The 17,242-nt window shown below is 37.5% G+C and overlaps 1 protein-coding gene across 1 annotated transcript in view; it reads right to left on the bottom strand.

Moving 5' to 3' along the window:
* DNAH14 (dynein axonemal heavy chain 14) overlaps positions 1-17,242 on the bottom strand; it is a 390,346-nt gene that overhangs the window by 102,814 nt on the left and 270,290 nt on the right. Inside the window, exons 51-53 of the mRNA XM_046678097.1 lie at positions 16,888-17,058; positions 12,576-12,743; positions 11,430-11,522 (exon numbers count right to left, since the gene is read on the bottom strand). Coding sequence (XP_046534053.1) covers positions 11,430-11,522; positions 12,576-12,743; positions 16,888-17,058 — 432 coding nt within the window. The remainder of the gene's footprint in view (positions 1-11,429; positions 11,523-12,575; positions 12,744-16,887; positions 17,059-17,242) is intronic.

A 17,242-nucleotide genomic window follows, 5' to 3' on the forward strand; every position in this document is an offset into this window, starting at 1 on the left:
TCACACAGTAGGTTTTTTGTGCCAGCCTTATAATAAGCCATTTTTTCCAAGGAGCCCTGGTTCCTTTTATTGAAGAATGGTATTAGAAACCAAGATATGGGTGCTAGGTGTGCTCATTACTACTGGGGTATCACTGTTTCTAGGCCCTCTCAGCAGACACAGCAAGGAAATTTGTTTGTATGCTAACCCTGCATATACACATTTCTATAAATATTTCTATATGTAACCATCTATATTAAACTAAACATAAGTTCAACTGATGTCTTCAACTCTAATCTATTACTATACAGGTCATTCTAGCCTCTTCCCCTTGTTTATCTATAACATCCCACTCCAACAGTGAGAAAACTGGCTCCCGTCATCTGCCATCCTTTACTTAATGATCCAGTTGCAGTACATATGTATAGCGGTATCAGAATGGTTGACCTGACTCCCATAGGAACTACTTTATTAACTAGAGTACAGTGCTTACGTACACTTTCTTTTGCCTTTAAGCTTAGAGACTCCACTCATTTCCAAAGTTCCTTAGGTGAGTGCCTTTTCCTCTCCCTCTCTTCAGTGAGGTTGTGTCATACATTGGCAACACAATTTGATTTTTTTCACATTCTGTATTCCATCCTGGGATCCCTGGACCTCCTAAATGATTTTTAAAAATCTGCATACATTAAGGTTCACTCTTTGTGCTGTAAAGTTCTGTGGGTTTTGACAAATGTATAGTGCCACATATTCATCATACAGAACCATACAGAATAGTTTTGTCACCCTAAAAATCTTTTGTGTTTCACCTTCGTTTCTCCCGCCAAACGCTTGGCAACTACTAATCTTTTTACCATCTCCATAGTTTTGCCTTTTCCAGAATGTCATATAGTTGGAATCATACAGTATGTAGTCTTTCCAGGCTGTCTTTTTTCACTTAACAATATGCCTTAAAGACTTGTCTATGTCTTTTTATGACTTCATATCTCATTTCTTTTTATCTCTGCATAATATCCCAGTGTACCACAGTTTGTTTATCTATTCACATATTGAAGGACATTTTGGTTGCTTCCAGTTTTTGGCAATTATGAATAAAGTTGCTATAATCATTTATGTGCAGATTTTTGTGAGGACATAAGTTTTCAAATACGTTAGGTAAATATGTAAGAGCACAATTGCTAGGCTTAAGACTATGTTTAGCTTTTGTAAGAAGCTGCCAAACTGTCTTCCACCGTGACTGTGCTATTTTGCATTCCCACCAAAAATGAATGAGAGTTCCTGTTGCTCTGTATACCTGTAGCAATTCTCATTGTCAGTTTTTTGGATTTTGGTCACTTTAATTGGTGTGCAGTGGTATCTCGTTGTTTTCGCTAATGTCAAATTAGATAGAGCATTGTTTCATATGCTTTTGTGAGGTGTCTATTTTTAATTGGGCGGTTTGTCCTTAGGATTTCCTATAAAAAGAATCATGTGAAATATGAATAAAGACAGTTTTACTTATTCTTTTTCCAATCTGGATGCCTTTTTTTCTTTTTCTTGATCAATTGCACTGGCTAGAACCTCCAGAATAGTGTTAAATAGATATTGTGAGAGAACGTTCTTACTTTGTTCCCATTCTTAGGGAAAAAACATGTAGGTTTTCACCATTAAGCATGAGGTTAGCTACAAGTTTTTCATAGATTCCCTTTTTTAGGTTGATGAAGTTCTCTTCTACTCCTTTTTGCTGAGTTTTTTTAAAATCATAAACAGTGTTCAATTTTATCAAACACTTTTTCTGCATCTATCAAGATGATCATGCATTTTTTGCCTTTTACTCTATTAATATAGTGTATTATATTAATGGATTTTGGATGTTAAACCAAACATGTATTACTGGGATAAATCTCACTGGTTATGGTGTATAATGCCTATATGTTGTTGCATTTGATTTGCTAACATTGGGTTCAAAATTTTTATAACTATGTTCACAAGGGATATTGGTCTGTAGTTTTCTTTTATCATGATGTCTTTGTCTAGTTTCAGTATGAAGAGTGATACTGGCAGCACTGGGAAATATTCCCTCTTCTATTTTCTGGAAGAGTTTGTTAACGATTGCTTTAATTCATCATTGTTATCATTATAACATGTCTTTTTCCCCTCAGAATACTTTTTTTAACTGAGAGTATATTTTGTCTGATATTAGTATACCCACTCCAATTCTCTTATTGTAACTGTTTGCATGAATTATCTTTCTCCATCTTTTTATTTTCAACCACTTTGTGTCTTTGAATCTAAAATGTGACTCTTCTTGACAGCATATAGTTGGATTTTGTTCCTTTTAAAATCCAGTCCTACAATTTCTGCCTTTTTATTGGAACATTTAGAGCATTTATATTTAATGTGGTGATTGATTTATGTCTGCCATATTGCTTTTTTCTACTTGTCTCATTTCTTTTTTCTTTTTGTTTCTCCTTTACTATATTCTTTTGTGTTAAATCAATGTTTTCTAGAACTCTAGTTTAATTCCTTTGTTGTTTCTATTATGGATTTTTGAGTTATTTTTTTGATGGTTCCTTTAGGAATTACAGTGTAAACTTTAATTTATCAATCTACTCCAGATTAATATTAACTTAATTCCAGTAAAATATAAAAAGTTTGCTCCAATACTGCTCCATTTCCTCCCTCCTTTTTTGCACTATTTATTACTATATATACTAAATCTTTATGTTATCAGGCTAACAATAGTTTTATTATTATTGTTTTATGCAACTGTCTTTTAAAGCAGTTAAGAGAAAAAAAGAAAAATATACTTATACTGTCTGTGGTAGGCAGAATAATATCCTTGACACTCCACCCCTAAATATGTCCATGTTGTGGGCCCTGGAACCTGTGAATATATTACCTTATATGGCAAAAGACACATTACCAATGTGATTAAGGTTAAGGATCTTGAAATGGGGAGATTATTTTGGATTATCTGGTTGGATCCAATCTAATCATATAAGTCCTTAAAAAGCAGGGAATCTTTCCTGGCTGTGATCAGAGAGACAGAGAGGGAGAGAGAGAGATGTGTGATGACTGATGAAGAATTAGTGAGATGCCATGTTGCCGGATTTGAAGATGGAGAAAGGGGGTCATGAGCCAAGGGCTGGAGGCAGCCTCTAGAATCTGGAAAATGCATGGAAACAGATCCTCCCTTAGAGCCTCCAGAAAGGACGGCCCACACCTTCAGTTTTAGCCCAGTGACATCCATGTCATACTTTGGACATGCAAAAGGATAAAATAAATTTGTGTTGTTTAAGTTGCCATACTTGTGGTAAGTTGTTTCACAGGCAGTGGAAAATTAATACACTGTCTTTTTAAAACTTCAATTGCTTTTTATTAGAGAAACAGAGAGATTCACTGTAGAAAAAGTAGGAAAATAAAGAGACATTAAAAGGAAAAAATGTAAATAATATCTCCACCTAGAGATAGCATTATCTGTGATTTTTTCGAGCATACGAACAGAAGAATTTTAAACAAAAAAAGAAATCATTGTGTGCCTAATGTTTTGCCACTTGCTTTTTTTTTTTGAGGAAGATTAGCCCTGAGCTAACATCTGCTGCCAATCCTCCTCTTTTTTCTGAGGAAGTTTGGCCCTGAGCTAACATCTGTGTCCATCTTCCTCTATTTTGTATGTGGGACACCTGCCACAGCACGGCTTGATGAATGGTGTGTAGGTCTGTGCCCAGGATCTGAACTGGCAAACCCTGGGCAGCCAAAGTGGAGTACGTGAACTTAACCGCTGTGCCACCAGGCAGGCCCTGCCACTTGCTTTTTCACTTAAGAATATGTCTATTGCTGCATAACAAATTACTTAGAGCAACAAACACCTATCTTCTCACACGGTCTGAGGGTCAGGAACCCCCAGGAATGGTGTAGCTGGTGGTTCTGGCTCAGGGTACCTCATGAGATTACAGTCACCACACCAGCCAGGGCTGCAGTCATCTGAAGGCTTGACTGGTATGGAAGGATCTGCTTTCAAGACGACTTACTCCAGTCAACATGGTTGTTGACTGGAAATCTCAGTTCCTCACCACATGGACTTTTTTCCAACATGGCAGCTGGCTTTCTCCAGAGTAAGTGATCCAGAAGACAGGAGGAGCAAGTCAGAAGCCACATTGTCTTTTTCTTTTTTTAGACAGCTTTTTGAGATTTACCATACAATTCACCCATGTAAAGTATACAATTCAATGTTTTATAGTATATTCATAGGGTTGTGCGAGCATCACTACTGTCTAGTTCCAGAACTTTTTCAGCACTCCAAACAGAAAGCAATCACTCCCCATTCCCTCCTCCTCCCACCCCCTGGCAATCACTAACCTACCTTCTGTCTTTATAAATTTACTCATTCTGCACATTTCATATATACGGAATCATAAAATACGTGGCATTTGTGTCTGGCCTCTTTCACTTAGCATTAAGTTTTCAACGGTCATCCATGCTGTAGCATGTTGAATAATATTCCATTGTATGGATAACGTTTTGTTTATCCATTCATCAGTTGATGAATGTTGGGTTGTTTCCATTTTTAGCTAATATGAATAATTCTGGTATGAACATGTACAAGTTTTTGTGTGGACATTTGTTCTCTTGGGTATATACTTAGGAGAGGAATTTCTGGGTTATATGGTAACTCTATGTTTAACATTTTGAGAAACTGCCTGACTGTTTTCCAAAGAGGCTGCACCATTTTAGCATCAGCAGTGTATGAGGGTTCCAGTTTTTCCACATCCTTCCAACGCTTGTTAACTGTCTTTTTTATTATCGCCATCCTCGTGGGTGTGAAGCAGTAACTCAATGCATGTTTCTTTTTTATTTTTTTTTAAAGATTTTATTTTTTCCCTTTTTCTCCCCAAAGCCCCCCAGTACATAGTTGTATATTCTTCTTGGCGGGTCCTTCTAGTTGTGGCATGTGGGACGCCGCCCCAGCGTGGTCCAACGAGCAGTGCCATGTCCGCGCCCAGGATCCGAACCAACGAAACACTGGGCCGCCTGCAGCAGAGCGCGCGAACTTAACCACTCGGCCACGGGGCCAGCCCCTGCATGTTTCTTTTTATCCCACAAAGATCCAGGCTTGAACTCCCTCTATTCTTTTTTTTTTTGGAGTTAAACTATATGTATTTTTTAAAAAAGATGGATACCTGAGGTAACACTTGTTGCCAATCTTCTTTTTTTCCTTCTTCTTCTTCTCTCCAAAGCCCTTGGGTACATAGTTGTATATTCTAGTTGAGAGTGCTTCTAGTTATGTTATGTGGGCTGCCGCCTCAGCATGACCTGATGAACCATGCCATGTCCGCACCCAGGATCCGAACTGGTGAAACCCTGGGCCACCAAGGCAGAGTGCGCAAACATAACCACTCGGCCACGGGGCCAGCTCTACATGTATTTTTATTTTTTTGAGATGTACAACAGTGATTTGACATCTATTTACATTACAAAATGATCGTCCTGATAAGACTAGCAACCATCTGTCATTATACAAAGTTATGACAATATTGTTGACTATATTCCCTATGCTGTATATCACATCCCCATGGCTTATTTATTTATGACCGGAAGTTTGTACCTCTTATCCATTTCACCTATTTCACCTTTCCCCACAGCCCCAACACCTGTAGCAACCACCAATTTGTTTTCTGTATCTATGAGTCTGTTTCTGTTTTGTTTCATTTGTTTGTTTTTTTAGATTCCACATACAAGTGAAATCATCTTCTTTCTCTGGCTTATTTCACTTAGCATAATACCCTCTATGTCCATCTAAGTTGCTGCAAATGTGAGGATTTTGTTCTTTTTTTAGGCTTGAGTAATATTCCACCACATATATATATATATATATACACACCACATCTTCTTTATCCATTCATCACCAATGGACACTTAGATTGCTTTTATACCTTGTCTATTGTAAATAACGCTGCAAAGAACATAGGGGTGCACATATCTTTTTGAATTACTGTCTTGCTTTTCTTCAGATAAATACCCAGAAGTGGTATTGCTGGATTATATGGTAGTTCTATTTTTAATTTTTTGAGGAACTGTTATACTGTTTTCCATAGTGATTGCCCAATTTACATTCCCACCAACAGTGCACAAAGGTTCCATTTTCTCCACATTCTTACCAACACTTGGTATTTGTCATCTTTTTGATAATAGTCATTCTGACAAGTGTGAGGTGATGTCTCATGGTGGTTCTGGTTTGCACTTCCCTGATGATTAGTGATGCTGAACACCTTTTCATATACTTGTTGGCCATCCATGTGTCTTCTTTGGAAAAATGTCTATTCAGGTCCTCTGCCCATTTTTTAATCATATTATTATTTTTTTAAAATATTGAGTTGTAAGAGTTCTTTTATATACTTTAGGTATTAACATCTTATTGAATATATAATTTGCAAATATATTCTCCCATTCAATAGGTTGCCTTTTTGTTTTGTTGATAGTTTCCTTCATTGTGCAAAAGCTTTTTAGTTTGACATAGTCCCATTTATTGTCTTTGCCTGAGCAGACATATCTAAAAAATATTGCTAAGACCGATGTCAAAGAGTTTACTGCCTACGTCTTCTTCTAGGAGTTTTATGGTTTCAGATCTTACATTTAATTCTTTAATCCATTTTGAGGTTATTTTTTTATATGGTGTAAGAAAGTGGTCTGGTTTCATTCTTTTGCATGTATCTGTCCAGTTTTCCCAACACCATTTATTGAAGAGACTATCTTTTCCCCATTGTGTATTTTTGTCTCCTTTGTCATAGGTTAACTGACCATTTAGGCATAGGTTTATTTCTGGGCTCTCTATTCTGTTCCATTGATCTGTGTGTCTGTTTTCATGCCAGTACCATACTGTTTGGATTACATATAGCGTTGTAGCATAGTTTGAAATCAGGGAGCATGATACCTCTAGCTTTGTTCTTTTTTCTCAAGATTGCTTTCGCTATTCAGGGTCTTTTGTGGTTCCATACAAATTTTAGGATTATTTGTTCTAGTTCTGTGAAAAATGCCATTGGTATTTTAATAGGGATTACATTAAATCTATAGATTGCTTTGGGTAGTATGGATTCTTTAACAATATTAATTATTCCAATCCATTAGCATGGTATGCCTTTCCATTTATTTGTGTCGTTTTTAATTTCTTTCATCAATGTCTTATAGTGTTCAGTGTATAGGTCTTTCACCTCCTTGGTTAAATTTATTCCTAGGTATTTCATTCTTTTTGCTGTAATTGTAAACGGGATTGTTTTCTTATTTTCTCTTTCTGATAGTTCATTGTTAGTGTGTAGAAATGAAATTGATTTTTTTTTTTTTAAAAGATTGGCCCTGAGTTAACATCTGTTGCCAATCTCTTTTTGTTTTCTTCTTCTCCCCAAAGCCCCCCAGTACATAGTTGTATATTCTAGTTGTAGGTCCTTCTAGTTGTGCTATGTGGGATGCTACTTCAGCATGGCCTGATGAGCAGTGTTAGGTGTGTGCCCAGGAGCCAAACCAGCAAAATCCCAGGCCACCAAACTTAACCACTGGGCCATGGGGCCAGCCCCTGATTTCTGTATATTTATTTTGTCTCCTGCAACTTTACTGAATTCATTTATTAGCTTTAACAGTTTTTTGGTGGAATCTTTAGGGTTTTCTATATATAGCATGTCATCTGCAAATAGTGACAGTTTTACTTCTTCCTTCCCAATTTGGATGCTTTTATTTCTTTTTCTTGTCTGATTGCTGTAGCTAGGACTTCCAATGCTATGTTGAATAAGAGTGGTGAGAGTGGGCATCCTTGTCTTGCTCCTGACCTTAGAGGAAAAGCCTTTAGTGTTTCACTATTAAATATAATGTTAGCTGTTAATGTATTGTTTTATATTTAATTATGTAATTAGTCTTACTGGTACTCTTTATGCTACATGTGGATTCAAGTTACCATCTGATGTCAGTCTCTCTTAGCCTGAAACATTTCCTTTAGTATTTCTTATAAGGTAGCAACACATGCTTTGTCTTTGTTTACCTGAGAATGTCTTTATTTTACCTTCATTTTTTGAGGGATAGTTTTACTAAATATAGAAATATTGACAGGGGCCGGCCCAGTGGCTGAGTGGTTAAGTTTGTGTGCTTTGCTTCAGTGGCCTGGGGTTTTGCTGGTTCGGATCTTGGGTGTGGACATGCTGCTGCTCATTAGGTCACGGTGAGGCGGTGTTCCACATGCCACAGCTGGAAGGACCCACAACTAAAATATACAACCATGTACTTGGGGGATTTGGGAAGAAAAAGCAGGAAAAAAAAAAAAGAAGATTGGCAACAGTTGTAAGCTCAGGTGTCAATCTTTAAAAAAAAAAAAGAGAGAGAGAGAGAAATATTGACTTTTTTTTCTTTCATCACTTTGAATACATCAGCCCACTGCTTTCTTATCTCCATTTTGTCTGATGATGTCAGCTGTTAATTTTATTGAGATTTCCCAATACATGATAAGTTGTTTTTCTCTTGCTGCCTTTATGGTTTTCTCTTTGTCTTTGAATAGTTTGCCTATGATGTGACTAGGTGTGGATCTACCTGTGTTTATCAATTTGAAATTTCTTGAACTATCATTGAACTTCTTAGATGTAAAGACGAATGTCTTGGACATTATTTCTGCAAAATTTTTTCTGCACTTTTCTATTTCTCCTTTCTTTCTGAGATTCCCATTATGCATATTTTGGTACATTTTGTACACTTGATGGTGTCGCACAGATCTTTAAGGTTTTGGTTTTTCCTGTCATTCATTTTTGTTTCCCTTCTTCAGACTGGATAATTTTTCTTGATCTATCTTCAAGTGCATGAATTCTTTCTTCTGCCAGTTTTAATTTGATGTTCATCCCCTCTAGTGAATTTTTCACCTCATTTATTATACTTTTCAACTCCAGAAATTAAATTTTGTAAAATAATTTCTTTTTATCTCTATTTAATGAGTCAGAGAGTCACATACTTTCTTTAATTCTTTAAATATGGCTTCCTTTAGTTCTTTGAATATATTATAAAAGTTGCTTTGAAGTCTTTGTCTGTCATGCACAACATCTGAATTCCCTTCATGATAGTTTGTATTGACTGCTTTTTTCCCATGTGTAGAGTTCACACTTTCCTATCTCTTTTCATGTTCTGTGATTTTTTTTTGTGTGTGTGGAAACTGAACATTTACCTAATGGATTTACCTGCAACCATCTTTTAAACCAGTGCCTTAAACTGACATACTAGTTTGCTTATTCTCTTGCTCTGGTAGTTCAACACTACAATCCAGTGGAACTAAGTAATATTTACTTTTAAAAAGTCATGTATAAATTCCTTTTTATTTCCTTATCTATTCAACTAATAATCTCATTTGAACTGACTGATCTAGATTATGATCATTTGCTTCATTTTAAAGATTTGTTTTAAATGTTCTTTAGCAAGCCACTCTTCTCCCTCCAGCTGCTTCTCCCTGCCCAAGCTCCATACTCCAGGTCAGCTTCCAGTCATACTATTGTTTTCCAAAGTTGAACTCCAGTTTTAGCTTGACCCAGGGTAAAGATCTATCTATGATGTTTATTTGGGCAAAACAGTCATAGGATCAGAGATGAAGCAGGGACTTTCCATGTTTTACTTTGTATTTTTAATAGGGGCTCTGAAAGGACAGATATGTTCATGAGAAAACATCTGTAGAGAAATTATTAAGGCAAGTTTCTAGTTGAATGTTAGGCTTTAATAAAATTGCTCTGAGGGGCCGGCCCCATGGCTGAGTGGTTAAGTTTGTGCGCTCTGCTTTGGCGGCCCAGGGTTTTGCCAGTTCACACATGTCACAACTAGAAGAACCCACAACTAAAAGATACAATTATGTACTGGGGGATTTGGGGAGAAAAAAAGCAGAAAAAAAAAAGAAGATTGGCAACAGTTGTTAGCTCAGGTGGCAATCTCTAAAAAAAAATTGCTCTGAACGCATTCTCAGAAATTTTAGAATTGAGAACTTGTTGTAAACTTACTTGTTATTAGAAAAGAAAGACTCACTTTGTGGTGAGTTTATACCCTTTGGGAATAGAAAAATAATGTTACTAATTGAAATAAGACAAAGAAAAATCATAGCTCTGATAGAGTTTATGTTCTAAATGTGGAGACAGATAATAAATAAATGAAAAATTAATAGGTAAGATCAGATACTGCTAAGGACTAGGAAGAAAAATAAGGCAAAATAAAGAGATAAAGTGACAGGGACTGAGAGGAGGGAAAGGGGCATGCTATTTTAGCAAGGAGAGCAGAGAAGGCTTCTGCCGTAGTCCAGGTAGAGATGATAGTGGCTTGAATAGGGCAGTGGCAGTTGAGATGTAGAGAAGTGGGCAGATTTGAAATACATTTTGGAAATTGTATTTCCAGGACTTACTGGTGGATGGAATGCGGGGTGTGACAGAAAAGTGTCAAGAGTGAGGGGCTCCCAGACCTCTGGTTAGAGCAGAATATGTGGTGGTGCCGTTTCTGGGCTAGGAAAGGTTAGATAAGGAATAGTTTTGGCGGTGGCAAGACTTGCTTTTGTATTTTTTCCCCTTAATTCTTTTTTTTTCTGCTTTATCTCCCTAAATCCCCCTGGTACATAGTTGTATACCTTAGTTGCACATCCTTCTAGTTGTGTCATGTGGGACACCGCCTCAACGTGGCCTGACGAACAGTGCCACGTCTGCCCCCAGGATCTGAACCGGCGAAACCCCGGCCCAGCGCAGCAGAGCGTGCGGACTTAACTGCTTGGCCACGGGGCTGGCCCCTCCCTTTAATTCTACTTTCCAATTTTTAATTCCTTTTAATTAGTCTTGTACATGTCTGTTTAAATAAAATACTGTTTAAATAATGCTCTACTTATTTTGAATGCAAAAAAAGCACTTTCTGGAAAAAAGTGGTGTGAACTAAGTAAATAGTTATAAAGTATACAATAACTAAATAATAGTCATTAAATAATAACAAAATAGTCATAAATAATGTGATTCACATAATTGGCTAAATATGTTGGATTTTATTTAGCCTTCTGAAAGCTTTTCTCTATTCAAGATATTTGGGGATTTTCCAAAGATTTAATTGCCATTTGTTTTCATGAGAAGTAAAACTTCGTGCAAAGACTCACATTTCTAAATCAACATTCAACTAAGTGTACTATTTTCAAAGTCAAGATCCACCTGCACAGATACTACATTAATGCTGAGGATATGCTAGAGATGGTGCCAGACCCATCACTTTTATTCACATCAAATGCCTTCTGAAAACAAATACCATTTTTTTGTGTTGATGAATTTCTTATGCAAATTCTAGAATGGCCAAGGATCTTGTCCTGTGACTCAATGACTGCAAGCATTCATAAATGAAAAGCTGGATAAATAAAACTTTTGTCAGCAAAGTAGATTTCATTGGATTTCCTTAATTTTTACTTCACAAACTTAAAAACATTTGAAAAATTTAAATCTTACCAGTAACATGTGACTCCCTGGTTGTCGAAGGACCCTTGTAGCTCTTGTGATGTGTTCTATGGCTTCCTTAAAGAACACCATGGAATGAGAAATCTAGCAAAGGAGATGGGACAAATAAACTGATTACAGGCACAGAAAAATCTAATGTTCATTGTGGTTTTACATACAAGGATACAGGAGTGAGAATTATTAGTCTAGTAATCCAGTAATCTAGACCCAGTAAACTGGTTTACATTTATGGAAAATAAATCTGCACAATGAGGATTGTTCCTATGCCAATATTCTGGTGAGCAGGGTTAAGGGGGTCATAGGCTTGAGAGACGAGAATGAAGAGGAGAGCAACGGCATCTAGGGTGCTTTTCCATTGCTCTGTCTTGGGGTAGAACAAGTGGTGGGAGGAAGAGTCTTAGGAAATTGTTTTATGGCATCCGTGATTTTGTGGGTGTCTCTGTTCCAACACACCTCTGCCCACAACATCAATGGGAAAGATATAAAAGAGTCACATCCATTTTGTCGCTCCTTGTTGCTACTCTGGATCCTGTTGCCACACTCTCTCTTGCAATTCTTTATTTTTTTTAAAGATTGGCACCTGAGCTAACAACTGTTGCCAATCTTCTTCTTTTTTTTTCCTGATTATTCTCCATAAATCCCCTCAGTACATAGTTGCATATTTTAGTTGTGGGTCCTTCTAGTTGTGGCATGTGGGATGCTGCCTCAGCATGGCCTGATGAGCAGTGCCATGTCGGCGCCCAGGATCCAAACTGGTGAAACCCTGGGCCACCGAAGTGGAGCACGCAAACTCAACCACTTGGCCATGGGGTCAGCCCCTCTCTTGCAATTCTTAATTCCACTAACTCTAATCATTCAACTCCCTACAGCCTCAGCTGTGCTGCTTGTTTTTAAAATTATACGTTGTTAAATGAGACAAAATAAGATGAAACAATATAAAATTGTATTTCTAATGGTTTGTTTTAAAATCTGAGGGCACGCTTTTTTCCTGATCTCTCTCTCAAACACATACACACCTTAAAATATTTGATTTGATATACATGTATATGTATATACATATATATGTGTGCATGTATAAATATATATATATACATATACAGTACTCCTTATATTTTTATATATAGTATACATCTTTACCTCCAAAGATGTTGAATTCAACTTCATTTGGAATTCATTAAGTACACTGGCAAGTTTACTATAGTCATCAGTATTCTGATAGGTCTTTTTTCTATGAGATTTGTTTATATCCAAGAAATCCACAAATACAGTTGCATCATTCATCAGTTTTTCTTTGGTCCATTGAATCTATTGTAAGATGATAATTTAATAGCACATTTCTACTTGTTATCAAAACTAATGCAATATATCCGCATCAGAGAAGCTCTTGGGATAATAGATGTAGGCCTCAGGGGTTCTTAGCCTTTTTTATGCCATGGGCCCCTTTTGGCAGTGAAACCTGTGGACCCCTTCTCAGAATACTATTTTAAAATGCATATAATAAAATACAAGAATTACAAAGGAAACCAAACATTGACATACAGTTCTATCTAAAGACTCTTTGAGGGTCTATGGGCCCCAGGTTAAAAACCTCTGCTGTGGGAATAATATCTTGAGGTCTCACCAACAATCTGAAACAAAGAATCTTCCCTTAATCAATTGTTAATTACCACCATAGATCTGCAAGCTTCTTCACCTGCTTTCCTGGTTCACTTGGCAAACCCTTGCCTACCTTTTACACAAGGTCATGGACTATCTCCTCTTTGAAGTCTGACCATTTCCCTCTCCCCTAAAACCAGGTACAGAAAATTACTCTTTCTTCCTTTGTTCCACCAATGTGGCATGTACACAGGTATGTCACAGCACTTACAGAAATGTATTGCACCTGTCAGGTTGTAAGGTACGTGGAGGCAGGGCCCACACTAGTTCCATGTAGGCCCTAGCACTTAGCTCACTTGGTGTCGGGTACTGGAAATTCCTAACAGGCACTCAGAAGGTGTTTAGCAACTGGCTAAAGGAAGGTTGAGGGTCAGTATAACATGATGGTTAAGAGAATATCTGGAGTCAGATATCCTGGCTTTGAATAATGACTCCAGCATTTAACTAGCTATGTAACATTGGGCAAGTTCCTAGCCTCTCTCTGCCTCAGTTTCTTCATCTATAAAGTGAGGCTAATAACGGGCTAACGACATCCCTACCTGGAACGGATGTTATGGAGATTAAAATAAGTAATGATATGTAAAGCTTTTTAAAAACAGTGCCTGGAATATTCTAAGTGGTAACTATTATTAGAGTTATCAGATTATTTTTTTAAAAGCTAACCAGCCAACCAATTGATTAAATGGTATTGTATAAACCAACATTCTTAAAGGAGTAATTTACATCCTTATATCCTTAAGGAAGGCTTGGTTAATATGTCTTTAGTTTGGGTTTTGTAGCTGTTCTTGTTGCCATAGGCTGACTTCTGCCAGAGCAAGACCTGTCTCCGTAAGTATTTGCCTGCTCATTTTCTATGCCTCTACATCTATTCCTTCATCTAGCAGAGTCTTAAGACCAAATTGCAGGTGGCATTTATAGGAAGGGAGTTTAGGGATTTCTCCTGGGACAGGAATTAGCTTTCCTTACACAGTTATTTTAGCAAAGTCTCTGCATTCCTTCCTTCCTTCATTCACCTCAGATAGATTGATCCAGCACTAATTGGGAGAAAAGGAGAATGTTAAATTCTGGAGATTTAGGTAGGGATTTAAAAAAAAAAGACTTTGTGTGGAACTGATAGGTTAGGGAGAGAGATAGGCAATTACATTATAATTCTATGACAGGAAAAGCCCTTAGTCCTATAAGAATATAAAGAAAGAACAATTAACCTGAAAACGTGTGGTGTTGATCAGAAAACGCCACCAAGAGAGAAGAGGCATGAGCTGAATCCTGAAGGAGGCCAGGAGTGAGCTGGGAAGTGACCCATAGGTGAAAAGGAGAGGCAATAGAGACTGTGCTGCGTTCTGGCTAGAACCTGGGGGTGAGATGCTCAGATTCCTAACACAGATGGAGGCGTGGGTGGTAATGCCAGTCACTGAGGTAGGGAAGACCAGGGCATGGCGTCTGGGGGGCAGAGAAAGTGCAGTGGACACAGACTTGGAACGGTTTTGCAAGTCGAGTAAGAAGTGCCCAGAGTAACAAAAGACTGATTTAGAAGTCAAACCCAGGTCTAACTTTAGATTTCAGGCCTTTTCTGCCAAACCACTGCTGTATTTGAAATGTAGATATAAGGTCTAGTTCTTTTCAATATTACGATAGCTTTCATTTATTGAGCACTTCCTGTATGTCAGAAACTATTCTGAACACTACACAAATTAGTGCCATTAATTCTGACCACAAGTCCTATGAGGTAGATACAATTAATACTCTTTCTTTAGAGGTGAGGAAACTGAGACAGAGGAGTCACTTGCCCAAGGTTCCACAGCTCAAAAATGGGGGGGCTGGGCTTTGAACGTGGGCAGAGCCTGTGTCTGTAACCTCTATAATCAACTGCTTCTCAGGCTGTTAGGGAAGAACAGCAAGAACAATAGAAGAGTGGAGGAGAGAGTCTAGCGTCTGCGTGAAAGGAACTAGGTACAAGAGGGGTCTGAAGCATCACCAAAGAGTAGCCCTAAGGAGGGAAATGAAGAAGGGCACATAGAGCCCTGAGAGATGCTAGACAAGTGAGTGGAGGGGGTGGCGGGTGTGGAGATGGAAAAAGAATTGCTCCTGTGCACTTAATGGAAAGATTATTTTACCAGATGTCAAAAAAAAAATTGGAGGATAGAAGTGATATGGATAAACATGAATAATTATATCAAGAAGAGTCTGGGCTGAAAAGCAGAAAACTTGAATTAAAAGAAAGTAATGATGGGCGTGTCCAGAAAAAACTTAAAAGCCTGCCTGAATTTGTGACTTATCTAAAAAACATATATGTATACATATACAAATACATATATATTATATATACAGACATAGATTTACACATATGTATATACATTGTATTCTGAGTTTATATGTGTGTATCTCTATGTATAAACTTTGTATTCCCAAATTCTCTCTCTCTGTTGTAAATATAGTTTTACCTTTGAATTTATTTTACTTCCTGGACTGCTATGAATAGGGTGAGAGAAAGTGGCACCACCAAAGGCGAGAGAAAAGAAAAGAAGAGTCACCTTTGAAATTCCAGAGGAATTCTCTTGAGAAGAGTTAGCAAAGATGTATAGTAATGGAATGCAGCTTACCGCTCCATTTAATTACAACCCTTTTAGTGTGAATCAGTATACTGAAGCGCTTTCCTTTGTGACCTGGACTAAAGAGGCACCATGAAAACTAAAGTTCAAAGGGCTTGTGGGGTAGCAGAATTTGCCAACCCAAAATTTATCTCTTTGGCTTGATTTTTTTTTAATCTTTCTTTTTCTTTTTTTAAAGACTTTATTTTTCCTTTTTCTCCCCAAAGCCCCCAACTACATAGTTGCATATTTTTAGCTGTGGGTCCTTCTAGTTGTGGCATGTGGGATGCTGCCTCAGCATGGCTTGATGAGCGGTGCCATGTCCGCGTCCAAGATCCAAACTGGAGAAACCCTGGGCTGCCAAAGCAGAGTGCACAAACTTAACCACTTGGCCACAGGGCTGGCCATGGCTTGATTATTTTTAAGAACAAGACTCAGGAAGAAACTTTGACCTTCCCCCTAACTGCCTAAAAGAACTTAAGACAGAAGGCCTGTTTCAGGAAGGAACTATAGATAACTATAGTATCATATGAATGAAGTGTGGTAGACAGGGAGGAACCTAGCAAGGCCCATTTGATCAAAATCCTCCCCATGTCCCATTGTCTTTGCAAGGAATGGCAAACACTTGTCTACCAAACAGTTGCTTTCCGTCTCCATGTGAATTGCCTTCCTCCCCTTTGAAGTCCCAAACCACTACCCCCAACATCTTCCTCAGTCTTTTAGCTGAAGATGGTATTTAAGGTGGTAGCTTTGGCCACTTTGGTGAGTTACTCAGTTTTCCTGGGTTTCTCCCATGTATACATTATTAAACTTGTTTTATTTTCTCCTGTTATTCTGTTTCATGTCAATTTAATTCTTAGACCAGCCAGAAGAACCTAGAAGGGTAAAGGAATATTTCTTCCTCCTCTACAGACTAGAGAGGAATGAAAGATCTTGTTGAGGTATCAAGAGAGTATACACTTCTGCTAGTCTTGGAGAAAAATTAGCAGTTTTGAGGCTCCTAAGAGGGCAAACGCATGAGCAAAGGCATCAAGACCTTACCATTTCCAACATATCAAATCCATACTTATTCATTTTTCATATATATTCATGGAATTGTTAATGAAGTTTTTTTCATTAATATTATAGAAACGTTTGAGGACTTTTATAAAACAACACTTTTGTCCAAGACACCATTTAAAATAGTTTTTAAAATATAAGTTTACCTGAAAATAATTCTCAATTTCCTTTGAAAGAAACTGATAGAAAAGCCCTTTTTCAGTCTGTTCAATTAAGCGATCATGAAACACTCGGGTGGCTTCATGAACAAAGAAGAGAGCAGCCATCTCTTTGGAGTTAATAACAGCCTTGTCAGCTTGCAGCAATCCGAGGAGAAGCTATTATGGATTTAAAAATAACATTTTTTTTAAACATTAGTAGGGTAGTATGTGAAGTAAAAGCTCATTTTGGCAGGTTTATGTTTCCATAAAACTGGAAGCAATTATCCAAGGTATTGTCAATTTTTCCAAGTGATAATCTGGATTTTTGATGAGATGGGCAAATTATAAGTCAGGGAAAACT

The sequence above is a fragment of the Equus quagga genome, chromosome 12 (genome assembly GCF_021613505.1).
Source record: "Equus quagga isolate Etosha38 chromosome 12, UCLA_HA_Equagga_1.0, whole genome shotgun sequence".
Classification (NCBI taxonomy): Eukaryota; Metazoa; Chordata; class Mammalia; order Perissodactyla; family Equidae; genus Equus; species Equus quagga.